This window comes from Nerophis lumbriciformis, linkage group LG22 (assembly GCF_033978685.3).
Source record: "Nerophis lumbriciformis linkage group LG22, RoL_Nlum_v2.1, whole genome shotgun sequence".
NCBI classification, from domain to species: domain Eukaryota; kingdom Metazoa; phylum Chordata; class Actinopteri; order Syngnathiformes; family Syngnathidae; genus Nerophis; species Nerophis lumbriciformis.
The window spans coordinates 21,337,768-21,358,080 of NC_084569.2; the positions used below are offsets into that span (position 1 = coordinate 21,337,768).

General features: G+C 41.1%; 1 gene segment (V, D, J or C); it reads right to left on the minus strand.

Moving 5' to 3' along the window:
- Positions 1-7,855: 7,855 nt before the first annotated feature.
- On the minus strand, positions 7,856-15,334 carry LOC133615460 (immunoglobulin heavy constant epsilon-like). The segment is given in 10 exon segments: positions 7,856-7,951; positions 8,062-8,210; positions 8,277-8,564; positions 8,633-8,944; positions 10,731-11,057; positions 12,627-12,911; positions 12,977-13,288; positions 14,255-14,548; positions 14,625-14,948; positions 15,021-15,334. Coding segments are annotated over 9 exon segments (2,295 nt in total).
- Between the last annotated feature and the right edge of the window lie 4,979 nt (positions 15,335-20,313).

The window sequence follows — 20,313 nt, forward strand, 5'->3', positions numbered from 1 at the left end:
CGTTTTTCTTTTTTTATGCTTTGTAAATCGTAAATAAACGTTAGCAAAAGTCAGCTAACAATTGAGTCACGGTGAATCGCTATATTCCGCCTATTCAGCGGTTTAAAAAATATCCAAACCCTTCCATCAACGTTTTATATCCATGCTGTAAGTATATATGTAATGTAGTAACAGGCACATTCATAATAACGTAATGTAATTACGTAATTTGCTAATTTCAAGCATACAGCGATGCATTCATTTCACAGACGTATCTCAACATTTGCTTTTCCCTTCAATGACAAATGTACTATTCACGGCATTTGCGGGAGACAACAAGGACTACTTTGAAACAATTTATGATCCACAACCTGAAAATGTTTAGCCTGAATATAAGAAGGATGAGCAACAAGTTTTAGAAGCTGTGTGCAAAACAGATGCAGCTTGAGTTAAACCTAAGGATACTACGAACATAACAAACAAACACTCGACAGTGTCTGCTCTCACTGGGATGCCAACTGGTGGAATGTTCATCATATTTGCCAACCTTGAGACCTCCGAATTCGGGAGATGAGTGTATATTTGGTTTGGTGTATATTTTAGCGTCCCGGAAGAGTTACTGCTGCAAGGTATTCTGGGTATTTGTTCTGTTGTGTTTATGTTGTGTTACGGTGCAGATGTTTTCCCAAAATGTGTTTGTCATTCTTGTTTGGTGTGGGTTCACCGTGTGGCGCATATTTGTAAAAGTGTTAAAGTTGTTTATACGGCCACCCTCAGTGTGAGCTGTATGGCTATTGATCAAGTATGCCTTGCAATCACTTAGATGTGTCATGTCTGTGTGATCATGTTTTGTTTTAGTAATGTTCGGTTTTATTTTTTGGCTTTTTGTGCACTTTTGTTTTGTTTTGTCACCATAGTTACCCATTAGTTTCACTTGTCATGTCACACACCTGTTTTGAGTCACGCACCAGTTGTTAATCATGTCTGTGTTATTTAAGCTTTTCATTTTCTGTTGTTCGTCCTGGTGTCATATCCTTTCTAGCCCTGCTATCCTCTCGTTTCAAGCCCTGTTCACGGTCCCATGCCACAGTAAGTGTTTTGTTTTTTTGTGTTCAGTTTCTGCCTTTGTGCAAGTTTTGTTTTCATTCGGCAAGTTTTTTTTACCTCCGCCATTGTGCGCGCTTTTCGTTTATTCCTTTTTTGATAGTAATAAATAAATCATGTACCCACCTTCAAGCCATGTCCGATCCAAATTCTCTTGCATCTTGGGAAAACAAAAACTCCATAGTCCAAGTCGTGACATTATGACACCAGCAAATCGCTTTCCCGCAAGGAATTTGGTCGAGGAAGGATATAGGGAGTCGTTAGGAGCCATGGCGGAGCGAGACCTGACGTGGGGGCCAAATGGGAAGCTTATTCCTATTAGCTCCATTTGGTCCGAGGACGGCGCTGCGTCACCGCAATCCCGGAAGCGCCGCTCCAGACCGAGGACGTCAGGGAAGGCGAGCAGACCGCACGCAGCACTCCCGCAGGCTCCTCCCACTCCGGGCGGAAGCAGGCTGCTGCCAGCTCCGCAGCTCCAAGATGACGTCAAAGACCAGGATTTTTTTTTTCTGAATTCTTTTTCTTTTGATTCCCCGCTCCCCAGGACTCAAGCCACACCCAAGTCACAAATATATTTTTTTTCACCCACTCAATCACAGGTACAAAAAAGACATTTTGGACAATTTAAAGGGGAAGTTTCTGCTCCCCTCCTGTCCTCCGTCCGCCCACCTCTAGAGAGAGTTCCAGACCGCAGGGAGCGCGTCTGGTATCCGCCCCTTGAGGGGGGGGCTAGGGCTGGGAATTGTTCAGGTGGGGTGGCTCAGCATCACCATGTCAAGCCACAGCCTCCAGCACGGCCGCCACCACCAGTCTTCCGACCTGCCAAGCCACAACCTCCAGCACGGCCACCATCACCGGTCTTTCACCATGCCAAGCCACAACCCCCAGCTAGGCCACCTCCACCTGCACCAGTAGCTGCACCACGGCTAGCACCAGAGCCAAGGCTAGCACCAGTAGCAGCACCACGGCTAGCTGTACCACGGCTAGCACCTGTCGCTGCACCACGGCTAGCACCTGTCGCTGCACCACGGCTAGCACCTGTCGCTGCACCACGGCTAGCACCTGTCGTTGCACCACGGCTAGCACCTGTCGCAGCTCCACGGCTAGCACCTGTCACAGCTCCACGGCTAGCACCTGTCGCAGCTCCACGGCTAGCACCTTTCGCCGCACCAAGGCTAGCACCAGCTCCATGCCAAGACCAAGACCCTCCACGCCAAGACCAATACCAAGACCCGCCATGCCAAGACCAAGACCCGCCATGCCAAGACCAAGACCCGCCATGCCAAGACCAAGACCCGCCATACCAAGACCAAGACCAAGACCCGCCATACAAAGACCAAGACCAAGACCCGCCATACCAAGACCAAGACCAAGACCCGCCATGCCCAGACCAAGACCCGCCATGCCAAGACCAAGACCCGCCATGCCAAGACCAAGACCCGCCATGCCAAGACAAAGACCCGCCATGCCAAGACCCACGCCTAGACCAAGACCAAGACCAACGCCAAGACCAAGACCAAGACCCACGCCGAGCTTCGCCGCCTGACGCGCCACGCTGAGCTTCGCCGCCTGACTCACCACGCCGAGCCACGCCTGCCACGATGACGACGCGCCTGCCTCCTCGTCGGCTACGGATATGGCCGCTACCTGGTCGCCCGCCACGCCAAGTGCGCCCACCTCCCAGTCGGCCACGAATGTGGCCAATCCCTGGGCGCCCGCCTCGCCTGCTGCAGCGGCGTTCCACTCGCCGCCGCCACTTGACTTTGCCTCGGTGGATTCGGGGACACTTGGCCTGGCGACCCACCGCCATGTCCCCCTCCCGCCCTCCCATGACTCTTGTTCATATTTTCTGTTTTTGGACATCTGGGATCTGTCCCTAAGGGGGCGATTCTGTCATGTCTGTGTGATCATGTTTTGTTTTAGTAATGTTTGGTTTTATTTTTGGACTTTTTGTGCACTTTTGTTTTGTTTTGTCACCATAGTTACCCATTAGTTTCACCTGTCATGTCACGCACCTGTTTTGAGTCACGCACCTGTTGTTAATCATGTTTGTGTTATTTAAGCTTTTTATTTTCTGTTGTTCGTCCTGGTGTCATATCCTTTCTAACCCTGCTATCCTCTCGTTTCAAGCCCTGTTCACGGTCCCATGCCACAGTAAGTGTTTTGTTATTTCGTGTTCAGTTTCTGCCTTTGTGCAAGTTTTGTTTTCATTCGCCAAGTTTTTTTTACCTCCGCCATTGTGGGCACTTTTCGTTTATTCCTTTTTTGATAGTAATAAATAAATCATGTACCCACCTTCAAGCCATGTCCGATCCAAATTCTCTTGCATCTTGGGAAAACAAAAACTCCATAGTCCAAGTCGTGACAAGATGTGTGTAAAGGCCGCATATATAATGTGATTGGGCCGGCACGCTGTTTGTATGGAGGAAAAGCGGACGCTACAGGCAGTGCCTTTTAAGGCAAGCCCCCAATATTGTTGTACGGGTGGAAATCAGGAGAAATTCGGGAGAATGGTTTCCCCGGGAGGTTTTCAGGAGGGGCACTGAAATTCGGGAGACTCCCGGGAAAATCGGGAGGGTTGGCAAGTATGATGTTCATATCTTCCCGTTTAGACGAAGAATTAATCATAATCCCCACAAAAGGTTGAAAAATAAAAGTTTCCACAAACAATCTTTTCGTGTCTTTTTCAGAGGTGATCACTTCTCGATTTGGTAGTTAGCTCTGTTAAACATGCTCCGCAAAATTTCGATTAACAATAATAATAATCAGGTCACAAGATATAAATGGACTGTTATTGGCGGTTTTTGGATGGTTATTTAGATGGCTTTGTGGGCATAATACAGTTGCTCCTATTGACTCCATTGTTAGCTGAATTTTGCTTTTACGTTTATTTACAATTTAGAATGCATATAAAAAAGAAGATCATCGTTTGTCTAACATAGGAATATTGAATAACAGGCAAAATTTACAAAAAAAATAATCGTTCCCCTTTTTGGAACTTTGTGACATTCAAGCTGAATATCCATCCATCCATCCATTTTCTACCGCTTATTCCCTTTGGGGTCGCGGGGGGCGCTGGAGCCTATCTCAGCTACAATCGGGCGAAAGGCGGGGTACACCCTGGACAAGTCGCCACCTCATCAAGCTGAATAGACTAGCAATTTCAATACTTTATTTATATAAATCAAACGTAATACTTTCAAAAATTAATAATAAAATCCAAAACATTTTTGCAGCAATACAGAACATAGAGAAAGTGCCAAAAGTGACTCTTGCAATTATTGATGGTCATAAATCCGTGGGTTCCTGAATAGTCACTAGCCATAACCGAGCCTGGTGCATAATAAGGGAGTGCTCTGTTTTTGCTGTGGCTAGCTTAGTGCTGCAATACTAACGGTGTTATGATGGCTGCTGTTGGCGTGCTAAGGCTCGTAATTAAGTGTAAAACGAGCTTCAGACTCTGTGTACTTATATCAGGACACTACAGTACATAGAGGGAACCTATAATGCAAAACCAACTTTTCTTACCTATTGGTACTTGCTTTTGTGTATTTGGGATCCCCATAAGTCTCAAAAATGTGAAACATTGCGGAGATATTTATAGAATAATCTTACCTTCCTTCATACTTTCTCGAAACAAGCCGTTTGAAATTAACTCGTTCAGGTGACGTTTTCTGCCCTGTGAGGTCAGACGATATCTCCATATATGGTTTAAATTTACCCGAAGATCCTTGCGCGAATCTGCAAATGTAATCCGACACTGTAGTCAATAAGTTCCTTCTTTTTTCTTCAGACTGACTTGTACATGGTCATGCATCCTCTGCTGTTGCCATTTCTAATACAAAGAAACATAAATCTCCAAATGATATTTGTCAATAGACTGCATATAGAAGCGTTAAGAACTAAAACATTGCTTGCGGGGAGAAAACGCAGTCAAAGTGGAGCCACGTAATTAAGACCAAAACGTCGCATCCTTAAGATACAGTCAGGAAGCTGCTTGAAAACGGTCTGTAAAATATAATCAATGCAACATTTTGACAAGAGAACCACCATTACATGTTATGTAAACCAAAAGGAAGTGTTTTAAATGTAGAAAAAAATCACAATATGACCCCTTTCAGAGACGTTACTTGCACAATATCACCGTCAAGCAAGTGTTGCAGGTTGCTGGCCTGACTTTTTACAAGCTGCAGAATGTGTGTTACAGTCATCAATGTTGACCGAGGTTTACCTCGTGGACCGGGAAGCTGTGTGGCCCCAGCTGCCGACAGTATACCCTAGAGTTTTATTTTCTCATGGAAGGTCATACAGGAATTGTAAGACGCTTGTGGGAAGTAACAACGAAATGGCGGAGTTTCTGGAAGAAAGCAGGAATTGTTGTCAGATATAAAGTTTATAGGTGAACTTAATTTGACTGTCTCTAAACTTTTGAATGCACAACTGTTCAAAGTTTCAGTACGTTTTGCACAACTTTCTGTTTTCTAATAAGGACAATCCATTAATGGGCCAATAATTGTCCTGGTTCAAATAAAGTTGTCCAAATTCCTTGGCAGTGAGCATCTTGATTGACATCATGAGACCGAGACAAAGCCTAACATTTGATCAACAGTACTTTGCCAGTCCGAGACTTCAAACAGGATGTTCCCAAAGATAAATGGCCACCGTGTGTCGGGACGAGTGACAAAAATAAATACTGTTCAGTATGTTTTTCTGTAAAAATAATTTAATAAAATGCACCTGTTGTACATTTTACAGTTAAGCTGCTTGTTAGAGAATAGAAAGTTGTGTAAAAAGTACTGAGACAGTTGGACATGTGCAAGGGTTTTGAATTAAGTTCACCTGTAAAATGTATACTGCATAATATCTTGAAATTTCACCCAAAAGCTGCATATCGCTTATGTTTTCTGAGTAGTTTATAATTATTTATTTTTAGAATTGCGGGCTCTCTTTGTGCCCTAAGTGGCTGCTTATGCCACTGGGGGCCCCAAAACATTGAGAACATCAGTGATAACATTCAAACATCAAGTAGTTTTACTGAAGTATGGAAAAGGGGTAAGATAAGATGCAAGTAAGCGTATGCTACTTCCTACTCCTTTTCGTATATGTTTGGATGGTATATATACATAAACTTGTGCATTACTATATTCTAACACCAAGGGCTGTCTCCGACTAAGGATTCTTATAGTTGATTGTGATTTGCAAAATTTTGCCCACAGTTGATGATCAGTTGAATCAATGTTTTTTAAAGAGAGCGATACACAGATTGTGGAATATGGTAGTAATTATACTGATGGATCACTAGGTGTCAGTAACGCCACATTAATGTGAATCTAGCCACTATCCTGGTGATTCCTTCAAAGTGGTAGTGGTATCAGTTTATTTTGAACAATGCAATACAGCCCATATTTTCAGTTTTTTATTATAGCATGTCCGAAAAGGTGTATTAGGAGTGAACTAAAGAAAATTGTTTAAAAAATCCAGAGTTTCTTTTGAGTGAACAAAACAGAGATCACATTTGCGACTTTTTCCACCTGAAAAAAAAGTTGCAACCACTCGGATAAAAAAAAAAAAATACGCTAGCGATTGCATAGTTTAGTGAGGTCCTCGGCTCTGGCCCATCGCAGAGAAGAAATCAAACTTAAATAGAGGAAGTAAAAGTTTAGCAAAGTTTCTGTATGTTAACATGTGGCAGGATCATTACCATTGACAGAGGAAAACTACACTTCTGGTGCAAGGTACTATGTCTAAATTTAGATGCACGCTATTTATATTTTCAATAACTAGTGACATTTGAAACCTTGGCGGGTTCACTTTGATTAGCTACTTACAAATCAAATCCTTGTAATAATGAAGACCGAAATGGAGCCACAAACTACATTTTATTTTGTGCCACAAAAACTAGCTAACCTTGGTTATGGATGTGAGTGTAAAGTGCAAGGGGACAAAAGTTGTTTGGTGACACCTGTGGTTAGCGTGTATACATTTCCAAGACACCCATCTTTTCAGAGTTTTTTATATAGTAAAAAATACCATCTTATAGACGCGTCAAGACTGTTTATTTTACAAATCACATATGCATTACTACATTGTACTAAACATTAGCATAATTCCCTATCAAATATACTGTAACTTGTTTTGTTAGTATGGGATGTGACGGTGGTCAAAGACAGTGACACCCTCTCAGGCCGTCCCGTGGGCCTGATGCCATGCATCCCTGTTACCGGCCCCTTGGCAGTTAGGATGGCATCCGCATGCTGCATCCACATCCCAGCAACAGCAACACAGATTTGGGCCTACTAACTCAAGTCCCCGGCCAATCACACATCGACAAAGCCAATTCATAGCAGAGGTAGCAAATAGTTGTCCTTGATGTTGCTGAGTTGTCATCCCTCCAAGATGGAAATTCCTTTAAACCCACTATATACACAACACATGCAGACAGTATAGTGGGAGTGTGTACATACTTTCAAAAATGCTGTAAATGGAAAGAAAATAACATAAAAAAAAACCATATCTGTTGTTGTAAAGAAATTGTTCTTTAGTTAAGTATTGTCAATACTTAACATTTTCAAGCATGTATAACAAAACTGTCAAGCAAGCAAGCTTTACTACAGTTTAAACTTTGGTGCACTCTTGTGGCCAATGTGTGTAACTGAGGGTGTTATTTATTTATTTTATTTTTTAACTGTTTTAATGCAGAAACAATATTCTATTTTTTATGTTGTTGTGATACTGCTTTGTTAAAAGCAAAAAATAATCCAGTTATACAGTATTAGAACCAAATCTTTATGTATATGTCAAAAGTAGTTCAATAAAACATCCACTGTCTTGGAAGCATTCATCTGTTCCACTGACAGAATTATTTAGTCTAAAGGAGAAAAAAGCGGGATAAAGTCAGGTCAAATTTCACATGAAATGTGATCATTTGTATAAAATAAAAAGATTATGTTAAAAATAGAATTATTATCTATATCTCACCTTAAGCAGGGTGGCCACCACACCATAGATGGTGGAGATGAGAAAGAGGACAAGGAATGTGGCAGACATATACCAGCTTTCCGCATTGATATCTTGGTTAACAACTGCATGAGCGATGTCATCCAAGACGTTGCAATCCGGCAAAATCACTGTGGAATTATTTTTTAAATGAGTTTATTTTTCTGCAAGATAATCAGAAATCAGCTCATTAGTACCTGGATTGGTTATATTCAAGGTCAGTGTAACGGCCACATGTGTCACCCTGCAGGTGTGAACCGCCCCAGGTAACAAGTTGACTTGAGACAGACGAAGGCGGCTTTGGATGCTGAACTTCCCATCTGGGCCTCTGCTGGGTTGACTGGTGTTGAAGTCCGACAGCTCATTGGTGTCATCCAGAAACCAGGAGACGTTAACGGACGCGGGACTGAAGCCGAACACCAGACACACCAGTTCACCACGACCCTGGAGCAAGATGGCTGACGGTTGGGTAGGAGTCACTGTGGCTGTGGAGATGAAAGTTGTAAGGAAGTATGTAGTGCAAACACAAAGTCATGTTAAGACTTTCACTCACCAAACACGTCCTCTATAGTGCTCGTAAAAGGACTTTGAGATGACTCATGTCTGACAGCGCAAGAATAGCTGGATTCGTGGTCCTCAGATTTAGACACATTAATTCTACTGCTCATTGAATAAGTATTGCTGCTGCTGTATTTCCACGAAGGGCTGTTGGTGTAGTCAAGCAATCTTTGACCATCTTTCTCCCAGTACACTATAACGTTATCTGGGAAATATCCAGAAACTAGGCAAGTCAGTGTGAGGTCATCAGACAGTGACAGCTCTGAGATGGTCGGTGGTATTATGTGCACTCTTGGTGGATACAAGTCTGATAAGAGAAACACAAAAACACATTTATAAGTGACAAGTGATAATAGTGATAATTACAAATAATTATCAAAAGAAACAGGACCAAAAACCTCTTAATTGTGCATCTGCCAGAAGTTGGAGACATTATCCATGTTTAGTTTACACTTGAAAAGAGTTTATCTCTCTTAAACATTCATTTATATTCCAACACATTCATCCCCGCACGTTAAAAGCATTTGTGAACTGTTGAGAGTTTCTATTGCGGTAATTTTTGTTGGTAATTAAACGATGATGAGAGATTATCATCATACTTCAACATCTCTAACATGTAAATGCTGCCTCTTTGCTAGGTCAATATTCCAAATAAGCATCTGTTCTTGATTGTCTTACCCTGGATTAAAAAAAGGTTAGCTAAATATATAAATACAAGTAAACTAGAAAGTGGGGACGCTGGTCTGTTGCTAAATGTTCTTATACTACATTACGCAGAAGGCTTAGCGCCGTAGACAGAACCCAGAAGAAGGTGTGAGCTATACACGGGAGGACGACAGTTGTGCGGTTTGAGCAATAAAGTGTTAATAAGTTTTGGTTAGACAGTTACTGTGTGCGTTTGAGCGATGATCAGAAACAAATTCGATTGGCAAAAATTATAATAATAATCATAATATTATTATTATGATTACATTTGATTGGCAAAAATTACACTGGTGGACAAAATGTGCGGTGACGGTGCAAATTTGCGTGAATTGGCAAATTCCTGGAAGGCACTGAAATATAATAAATGATATTATCTTCAACTGTTTTCAGACTTCTGCGATGAGGTGGCGACTTGTCCAGGGTGTACCCCGCCTTCCGCCCGATTGTAGCTGAGATAGGCTCCAGCGCTCCCCGTGACCCCAAAGGGAATAAGCGGTAGAAAATGGATGGATGGATGGATGTTTTCAGACTTCATTTTAAAATAAATCTAAACTTGTCCAAATTGTAAAAACGTATATTATTTAGTTTTTATAATGTTTAAACTCTTCATATTGCAAAAAATATGAACTGAGTTGTTGTTGTTTTTAATTACATTTTGTGTGTGTGTGTGTGTGTGTGCGTGTGTGTGTGTGTGTGTGTGTGTGTGTGTGTGTGTGTGTGTGTGTGTGTGCGTGTGTGTGTGTGTGTGTGTGTGTGTGTGTGTGTGTGTGTGTGTGTGTGTGTGTTCTTTTGTTACTATTACAACCTGGAAAATTCACTGTTTAAACTGCAAAAAGGAGAAATCTAAGGAGGATCAATGTGAAAAGTTTTTTAAACCTATGTGAAAGACCAACTTTCTTAAGAAACAGTGTTTCTTTTTGCTGGTAGCAGATTTTTTTTGTTTTAAGTATGCCTTGTCAAATTCTTACATTCATACTGTTAATATCAAAATGCACTTTTTTCCTAATGTTTACAATTTTACATTAATACTATTTCCATCTGCTTTAAACCTTCACTAGTTAAAGTCGTAAACCTCAACTATCCTTCATAAAAATAAAAACTATAAACATTTTTAACTCACATTGTTTTAGAGAAAAAAAAATGCTATTTTTAGTAAACATGCAATGTTGTTTTTAGTGTGTAATTATAACAGTGTCAAAATGCCACATGGCACACACACACACACACACACACACACACACACACACACACACACACACACAGACACAGACACACACACATTTGTTCAAACACACTCATACAAATACACACACATACTTGTCCTGGATGAAAAACGATGGTGTGGTAGTGCTATCTGGTGGAAATGTGAATATATGTTGAGACAATACCTCTGCTTTTGCGGATGTAGTCCTCATGGCCCTGGTTGGAACACTTGTGTTTTCCCTCACAGGACACTTGTTTATATGCATCCCAGTCATCTGCTGGCACACTGAGGAAGCTCCGTAAGGTCTCTGTACCATTGCTGTGACGAGTCGGCTCCTCCGTGTGGGAATTCTGAGAGTATTTCTTCCCATCTACTTTCCAGGAGATGACAAAATCATGAAGTCGAGGGCCAACCAAAAGACAAGTAATGGTCACCTTGTCCCTCTGCTGAGACTCTGTGAGTGGGGGTCCGTGAACAAACACTCCAACTTGTTGGGATGATATTGGGGTTACTGTAAAAATAACATGAAATGTGAGATTAGAAACAAATATTAAGATCCTTTTCAAATCTTTGAACATTTTGTGCCATTCGCAGTTTTTTTGGCAAGCCATTTTGGTTGTGATGAATGAGCATACAGTAGGTAAAATTTGCAAGTTATTTATTTTTTTATTATTACACTAGTGTTGTAATCTAAAGACAAAAAATGCTTGTATGAAAACAAATAAAAATGCAACCTTTGATTTGACATTTATCTTAACAGAAGTTACTAATGTTTATGTTTAGATCTTAATGTGGACTACTGGTCTTTCAGTATACATTTGTATAAATGTCCACCCATCCATCCACCCATCCATTTTCTACCGCTTATTCCCTTCGGGGTCGCGGGGGCGTGGAGCCTATCTCAACTACAATCGGGCGGAAGGCGGGGTACACCCTGGACAAGTTGCCACCTCATCGCAGGGCCTACACAGATAGACAGACAACATTCACACTCACATTCACACACTAGGGCCAATTTAGTGTTGCCAATCAACCTATCCCCAGGTGCATGTCTTTGGAGGTGGGAGAAAGCCGGAGGGAACCCACGCAGTCACGGGGAGAACATGCAAACTCCACACAGAAAGATCCCGAGCCCGGGATTGAACCCAGACTACTCAGGACCTTCGTATTGTGAGGCAGATGCACTAACCAATCTTCCACCGTGCTGCCCGAAATGTCCACCATATGTCGCTATTTTTTCCTATTCAAAGCGAGCAGAAAAACAATTCTGCACTTGTGCCTTACTGTAATGGCAAGTGTGTGTTTTATTATTCTTATTTCATTTCTCAATAATAAATATTAGTGTGGTTTAAGCATAATGGCTTTTGAAGGGTTAAAGCCCCAAAATATACTAAATATTTAATATTTATTTTGAAGAAATAGCAAAACAATGCAATGAACTTATGCATGAAAAATTAATAAAGTTGTCAATCATTAACCTATCTTAGGGCCTAATGATAATATAAAATAAACATCATAATAATGATGATATTGAAAGAAAGCACAATGATAATGATAATAATATTAAGGAAATATTCCTTAAAATATATTTCATGGACATATTTTTTGTTTTGAATTTAGGAACAATATATCTCAGCTACAATTGGGCGGAAGGCGGGGTACACCCTGGACAAGTCGCCACCTCATCGCAGGGCCAACACAGATAGACAGACAACATTCACACTCACATTCACACTCTAGGGCCAATTTAGTGTTGCCAATCAACCTATCCCCAGGTGCATGTCCCCGAAGGGAATAAGCGGTAGTGAAATGGATGGCTGGATGGATAGTTCAGCAAACACTTGCTTTCAAAGGGTTAAATGATATATACTGTATGTATACATTTCTTTTAATGCTTTTAAGTGATTTTGAAAGACTGTCACAGTTAAAGTGGAAAAAATATTGAATAATATTTTCACAGCAGTTTTTGGGAAGCCGATATTTTTCTTGAGGGACAAAAGAATGCAGATATTTGAAGGACAATGTTATGAGTTGTCTTTTTTTCATGCATCATGCCAATAGGGTACTTATGATTATTTACCGGAGCAAATGCTGATGGTCTTGGTGACATTTTTATTCAGCCACTTGTCAGACACTCGACAGGTGAAGACCTTCCCAGTTTGCCACTCTATCAGTGGGACGTGGAGTTGACTGGTCACAGCCACACGTCCATCCGCACTCATGCTGATGCTAGTAATTGATGGCGCTCTCTGCTTAGCCTCGCTGAACCATTTAATTTGAGGGTTAAAGCCCCGACCAGAGCACAGAACCCTCTGAGGTTTTGATTCCTCACTGGGGGCCAGAAAGAGTTCCACTGATGGGTCCACTGTTGGAAAATGGGTTAAAATTATTGTGTCAAATGAATCCAATTCTGATGAGTCAGACTCTCACCAAAAAGGCCGTATATGGGGTTTGACCGGAAGCTGTCGGAGAAGCCTTGGTTCACTTTGCAGGTTAAATTTGCGTCACTCTTCCTGTAGGACTCGTGCAAACTGAAACGTGGACGGATGGAATGTGGGCCCAGGCCTTCAGGGAGATCGACGTACTGTTTGTTAGAAATATCCACACCGTCGGCCTGAAATGTGACGTAGAGGTCGATGGCGTCCAGTTGTGTGACGTCACACTCGAACACGCCGCTGTTGTTATTCTGTAAATCTGCAAGAGATCGCCTCATCTCCACCAGTGGAGCGGTGACTGCAACACCTAAGTGATCATAACAGGATAAAAGGTGGAATTCAGTCTCTCAAAGATACAGTAGCTCATCAGAGTACAGTAAATACACCCCTCACATTTCAGCTAACGTTTTATTTAATAGTCTCAAAGTACAATACGATGGAAATGAAACTTAGAGTAGTCAGTGTACATCTTGTACTGCAGGGTTATTCAACTAGCGGCCGCCGGTAATAGATAGATAGTACTTTATTGATTCCTTCAGGAGAGTTCCCTCAGGAAAATTAAAATGACATCATATCGGCCCCCGAGTTCAGTTCAAATCTTCAATTAAAAATGTTTGCAGTCAATTTCTAAAAACACAAATGCTCTTGTTGTACAGTATAGAGGAACTTGGACCAATGTAAACACATTGGCAGATCTTTGCACGGACATTTCAACCTTGCTAGCAAACATAGAAAACTGGGGTCAAACCTTGTGATTTACATAACTGAGGCGTTCCTCAAGGCACCCTTTCAAGTCCTTTTTGGCAGTTACACATTTTTTTTTGTATACAATTTATGTATCTAAGGTGTTGCTGTTGCTTTTTTACTTCAGATGCAGTCAATCGTCATTTGTTCAACTTCTTTAGTTATACTAGTGGTGTTCCTCAAGGTTCCATTTTAGGTCCTCTCTTTTTCATCATAATGTAAATATATTTATATCAAGTAATCCAATTATCAGCCAGTAGTTTTACTTTACAGTGGAGGAAGTGGGCTACTTCACAATGTCACAGTTGGATGTCCCTTAAAGAACCGCAGCTCACCAGTGCTGGCAGTACTCATGCATCTTCAGGCCATGATGTTATCTTGGTATAGTCACTTTTGTTCCCAGCTGTTTGGACAATAATGGCCGAGTGTTGAGTCATTTTTCAGTACGTAGTAAATGGACAAGCTGTACACTGACTACTTGTTGAGTTGTGAGGAGTGGACTTACTCCGATTTTGTTCAGTCGTCCTACCTGACACACGTACGGTCTCCTCGACGTCCGGGAAGCAAAGATGCGCCGCTTTACATTTGAGAATCCTGATTTGTCTCCACACATCAGGCAACACTGTCAGAGTACTGATGACGTGAGACGCATTAGCGTACGCGCTCGCTTGGTCGCCGGCTGCTTTGCCGTCCAGCAGCCATGTGACGACGGCATCCAATGCGGTGCGCACCGAACATGTTGCTTTCACTTGGGATGTTTCCGTCATGACTTCCTTGAAGCTGGGGAGCTCCACATGAACGGAAGGTGGGACGCTTGCCTGTGCTGCCAGGCGACACGTCCGTTGTTACAAGACGATGACAATAGCTGTGTTAATGCGAGACGGCAGACACATACGTACTTTCACAGATACTGATTGACTTTTTCTCTTCCACCTTGTTGTGAGTGGACTTGCAGGTAAACCTTAAGCCGTTTGTCCACTCTTTTACATCAGGCTCAATCTCACTGATTAGACTGAAGGTCTGTGGGGCCGTCACACTCTGAAACTTGCTCACGGTTTGCACGCCGTCGATGATTCGGTTGCCCTGCAGCCACTTGACACTCAGCGTGTCCGGGAAGAAGCCACTTAAGGCGCACCTAAGTTTGACAGAGGAGTCTCCTGCAAGGTTGCCCTCCCACAGCGGATACAATGTCATGTTTGGAGACACAATCCTCTCCATCCTCTCTGTTGAAATAGAAAATACGTATATGACGCATGTGGCTATTTCTCTAGATGTAGCAAATTACTTGCACATACCTTCAGATTGTTGCCACAATTCTAAAGGTGCAGGTGACTTTAGTTTTAAGTAGTTTTATAGTACTAACAGTCAGGTGGAAAGGGTTCCGCTTGAGCGAGCATAAGCAACATTTAAAAAAAAAAGAAGAAGATAAAAGTACCGAAAAAACACAGAAGTGAAACTCAGCGATACGCAACAGTGCATGACTAAAGCCAGGTGTGAGAAGAGATGATGACATATTTAAATACATTTCACACACGGACACATCTTTAAAGTTTTTTTGTTTTTTTTTATAACACACTAAAAAGTTATTTTCTTTTTTTGTAGATTCCAGCTGCAGCTTTTTCAGGTCATTCTGAATTTCTGAGGAAAAATCTGCAAGAAAAGCATCACTCACATTTTATTTTTTATTTTTCTTTAAATTGTAAATCAATATGATTACTTACATATTACAGTTCATTAAAAAAAAATGTTCATTTGACCTGAAAGAGAAAAAAACCAAAAATATATTAAAGAAATACACAAATAATACACACAACAGACTGACTCATTAATCCTATTGGAAATCCAAAAAGAGATCCTTAGTATGTTTTGTGCAATTCAATTGTTTTCCAAACCATTTGCACCATCTGTCAACCATCTAAACAAAAAACAACACATATGTTTGCAGTGACACAAATTTCCTTCTAAAACCGATAAAAACACCATTTTTGATTTCACACTATCCTGTCATAAACTCATGTAATAATTTATGTTTAGATGTCAATTTGGACTAGTGGCATTCTACTTCTTTCTATTTAATTTTTATATTTTTCACCAGACTTTTCTTCCCCCTTGTTATGATCCGCTGCCCGGATCATATTTTCGTTTACGTTTTCGAGGTACTTGTGTTTTTTGTTAGTTTTGGACTCCTTGAGTGCCTGTTTTGTACACCTGAGTTGTTGCCATGGCTGCTTATTATTTTCACCTGCCGCGTGTGTTCCCGACGCGCACCTGTTTGTCATCACTGACATTATTATTTAAGCCTGCCTTCCCTGTCATTCTGTCTTGCTTCCTAGTTTGTTTTCATACAACAGATGACGACTTTTGTTTCCTGCTCTAAACCTGCTAGCTTCCACGCTAGACTCCTTTTTACCTTCTAGCTCCCATGCTAGCTCTTTTAGTTTTTGCCTTATGTGCTATGAGCACCCTTTTCTTTGTTCCGGTATAATTTATTTATTAAATAAATACTTTCTTACCTGCACGCTGTGTCTGACGCCCGTCTGCATTCCTGAGAGAACGAACCCCATCACCATGCGCCCCGTTCGTCACACCCCTACTTTTTCCCATTCAAAGCATGCAGCAATATTTCTGCATGGCTGCCCTGCTACTGTAATGATAAGTGTGTGTCACTATTGATGGTGGATAATGGTGTGTCTATCAAACAAAGTGCAAAGTCAAACCCAAAAGAATGCATAGGTCTACTGTAAACCTTGCAAATTTAACTTAAAGTTACTTAAGTTTTTCTTGCTTGAAAATTACACAGGAGATAATAGGATGATGAACAAAGGGAAAAGTTGTGGGGAAGAAAATGTTTTTTAAGCTTTTATTGTATTCACATTTGAACAAAAAATGTACTTTGATTGACTTTGGACAAAAATTGGCCAATGGTATGATTAGTTTCGGTCTTGACTCTTGTATGTGTGTGTTTGGACAAAAATGTGGTAACTTTGTCAACATAAAACCCACTGTACTCTAAAGGGTTAATATTATAATATGTACAATACATTGTAGAGCAGTTTTTTGAAAAGCAGACATTTGTGTACATAATCAATAGCCTATTTGGTATGTAATTTATATTTAAGACTGAAGTTTTTAAATATTTACTTGCTTGAATATTAATGTGTAATTTTTTACAGTATTATTGTCTTTTTGGACAAATAAGTATTTATATTTAAATTCCAGCTCAAGGGCTAACCAACAAATAAAGTAATACTTTATAAAGTGTCTATAGAATTTAAAGGGAATTGTTTTTTTAAATGTTGCCCATTATCCACAATCCTTATGTCAGACAATCTTGTATGTGCGTTTTAAATGGTGAAAAACTGCTAATAAGAGGCGGCTAACAATGCGGACTTATCGGATTCATCTACTCTGCGCTCTTAAAAAAAACACCAACAATGCACTAGTTACATGCCGTGACCTATAGCAACATTGTTATTATAGGAGGTAACACAGAGGAACTACTTTTATGGCGTAGAAAAACAGAACTACCACTATAGTGCGTAGTCAGCTACTAGCTACTAGCTGGCTTGAGCTGCTAACAACGTAGGCTGCGACTCGCCACAAAATAAACAAGAAGGAGCTTTAGCTTTTTCTGCTGCATTGCTTCTAAGGTAGGGTTCAGATGGTAGCGCGGCCGTACAGAAATTGGAGGGTTCCTGGTACGAATCTAGCTTCTGCCATCTTAGTTACTGCCATTGTGTCCTTGGGCAAGACATGTCACCCACCTTGCTGCCAGTGCCGCCCACACTGTGTATGATTGTGAGTGAATGTTTGGTGGTGATCGGAGGAGCCAATGGACGCAAATTGGCAGCCACGCTTCCGTCAGTTTACCCCAGGGCAGCTGTGGCTACAAATGTAGCTTACTACCATCAACTAGCGAATAAATGATGGGTTCTAAGTTCTCACTGTAAGCGTTTTGAGTGTCTAGAAAAGCACTATATAAATATAATCCATTATTATTATAGTAGAAGGTTGTGGCACCAAGTTACATGTTATCATGAATGTGCCTGTTACTACATGACGTACATACATACAGTATGTGTATAAAACAGTGTGGGAGGTTTTTGGATGTTTTTTGAAGGGCTTGTTTGGTGAAATAGATCGTACCACAATTACCTGTATTGTTCGCCGCCTTTTACTAGCAGTCTTTTACTATTTAGTATGAAGAAAAATAGGAATGACGTGTGTTTTGGTCTCACAGAAAGATTGTGATTGATGGACAAAATTCCCCAAAATGTGCATTAGGGTACAAAATGTTTACCGTCAACCAATCTTCTTCAGAAATATTGCAGACTTATTTTCACCTACAGTATGTAAAGGTGCAGTTAAGTGCTCAACTCAAAAACAAAAGTTGTATTATTACCTTGAAGACAGTTGTTCCAATGCTGAACAGCAGCGTGATGAGAAAGAGAATGATGAAGGTGAGCGCCGTGTTCCCCATGTTATCTTGCTCGGCTTCCACAGCATTGTTCCACTGGTGGCTCATCTCCACCAGGAAGTCTGGTGGATGTACAGTAGTACTTCAATACATACTGTATTTATTATTACTGTATTATGTGTTTATACAAACAAATGTGTCCTATAATGTTGATTTTATGAGTACAAGTAGTGCTATATAACTGGAGACCCTGAATTGCCTTTTGAAAGACTCCATTAATTCAGTGTTTGTCTTTAAAACATGATCTCTCTTGTGTTTGTGTTTGTTAGGGCAAGACCCAGGAGAGGAAGAAGACGCGTACGAAGACAAGTCACACAGACCACCTATCTCTACGAGTAAGGACTTTAATACTCTCTTTCAAAACTCCAACATACTATTAATCCTTGTTGCATGATTAGTGACACTGCAAGTCACACGTAGCTAAAAATAACGACAACATGAACAGCTTGCGACATACAACAGTTGCAAAGTGATTTTTTTTATTTATTTTGATTTTAAATGGACACACACTATCATTAAACATGCAGCAAACAACCAAGAGCAAAGAAGAGAAGACAAGAGTGACACAGAACACATCTACAGGGCCTTGCACAATTTGGGGTCGTCCATGTTGACGTTATCGGTGGTTCTGTATGAAATGGACCTGACAGGGACATTGGGTGTGTTGGCCACAGATTGGTGGTAAATGGCACAGCAATACACCACACCGTTCCTTTTCCACTGATCAAGGCTGAGCGTTAACTGGCCGTAGACTGAATACACGCCTTGGTTTTCTACAGGTTGGGTGGTCCTGGTGACGTATGTGGAGTTTACGGGGTTGTCATCGACAAGCCAAGACACCAGAACCTCTTGGGGGAAGAAGTCTTTCACTAAGCAAGTCAGGGTAACCATGTTTTTATCAGTTTGTTCCACTGGAGACATCATAAACACCGCAGGTTTTTGAGGTGATTTATCTGCAAGTGCGACAGAACAACATTTGACCACAGGAAGTAGTATCAATCATTTACAGTTTTCTTACCAGCAGTTCTTTTATAGGATTTCTTTACTGGGTGCGCAATCTTTGAATGCTTCACCACGCAGTTGCGCACTACCCCTTTGCTCCATTCGTCATACGTGATGTCAAGACGAGTCTCAAATGGGCCCGAATGGCCCGGCGGGGTGGCTTTCAAGGTCCCGGCCATCTCGTTGCCATCCTGGTCCTCCCACAAAATACTCAGCACAGATAGCCTGCTAACTTTGACCTGACATATCACGGTGCCTTTTTTGTTCAGAAAGATGTCCTCCATTGTGGGGCCGCTGATCTGTATATCGACATCCGCCTCCGGGCATCCTTCGCCTGTTGAATGGACAGGAAGACTTTTTCAAGGCCGTTGTGCGATTTACATTGAGTGTGTTGCATTTTAGCCCGCGGTCACACTGGTGGTTCGGACAAAAAATATATGCATTGAAGGACTTGATTGGACACCTTTATTGACCTACCTCAATTATTTCAAACCAAAATGAGTTGTTTTTTTAGACTTTGCTATTCTTACCAGCTTATATTTGTACTAGGGCAGTTAAATCATGTGATTAATCACAACATAGTGCATTAATCATGGGTACACGGATTTTAATTACAAATTTTGTTTTGAGCATACATGTTCCTTTACTTTAACTGCAGATGGTTACTTGAAAGGTGGCATACTTTTTTTGTTGTACCACAAACATAATGCACCCAATTCTTGAGGTGAGGATCAATGCTTGATTTAAATCAATTTTTGCAAAATATTTTTTGGTGTAAAAATATAATTAAACTAATGCTGTTAAATGTAACGAGTTAACTCATGTGATTCATCAACCAAAAAATTGCATTCATTAATCACGCAATTTATTTTGACCGCACATGCTCCTTTATCTTAACCGTGGATTTTTACCTGAAAGGTGCGTGGGTTGGTATATTTATAGAGTGAGATGAGTGAGAGGACTCCGACTGGTGTGCTCTCTGGCATATTTATTTCCAAAATATACCCGAGGGGACTTAGGATACAACTTTCTCTGAATTTTTGAGCAATGCATTCAAGTAAAACCTTTTTAAAATGTTGCTGTATGTCATTGTCACGTTAAAAATGACA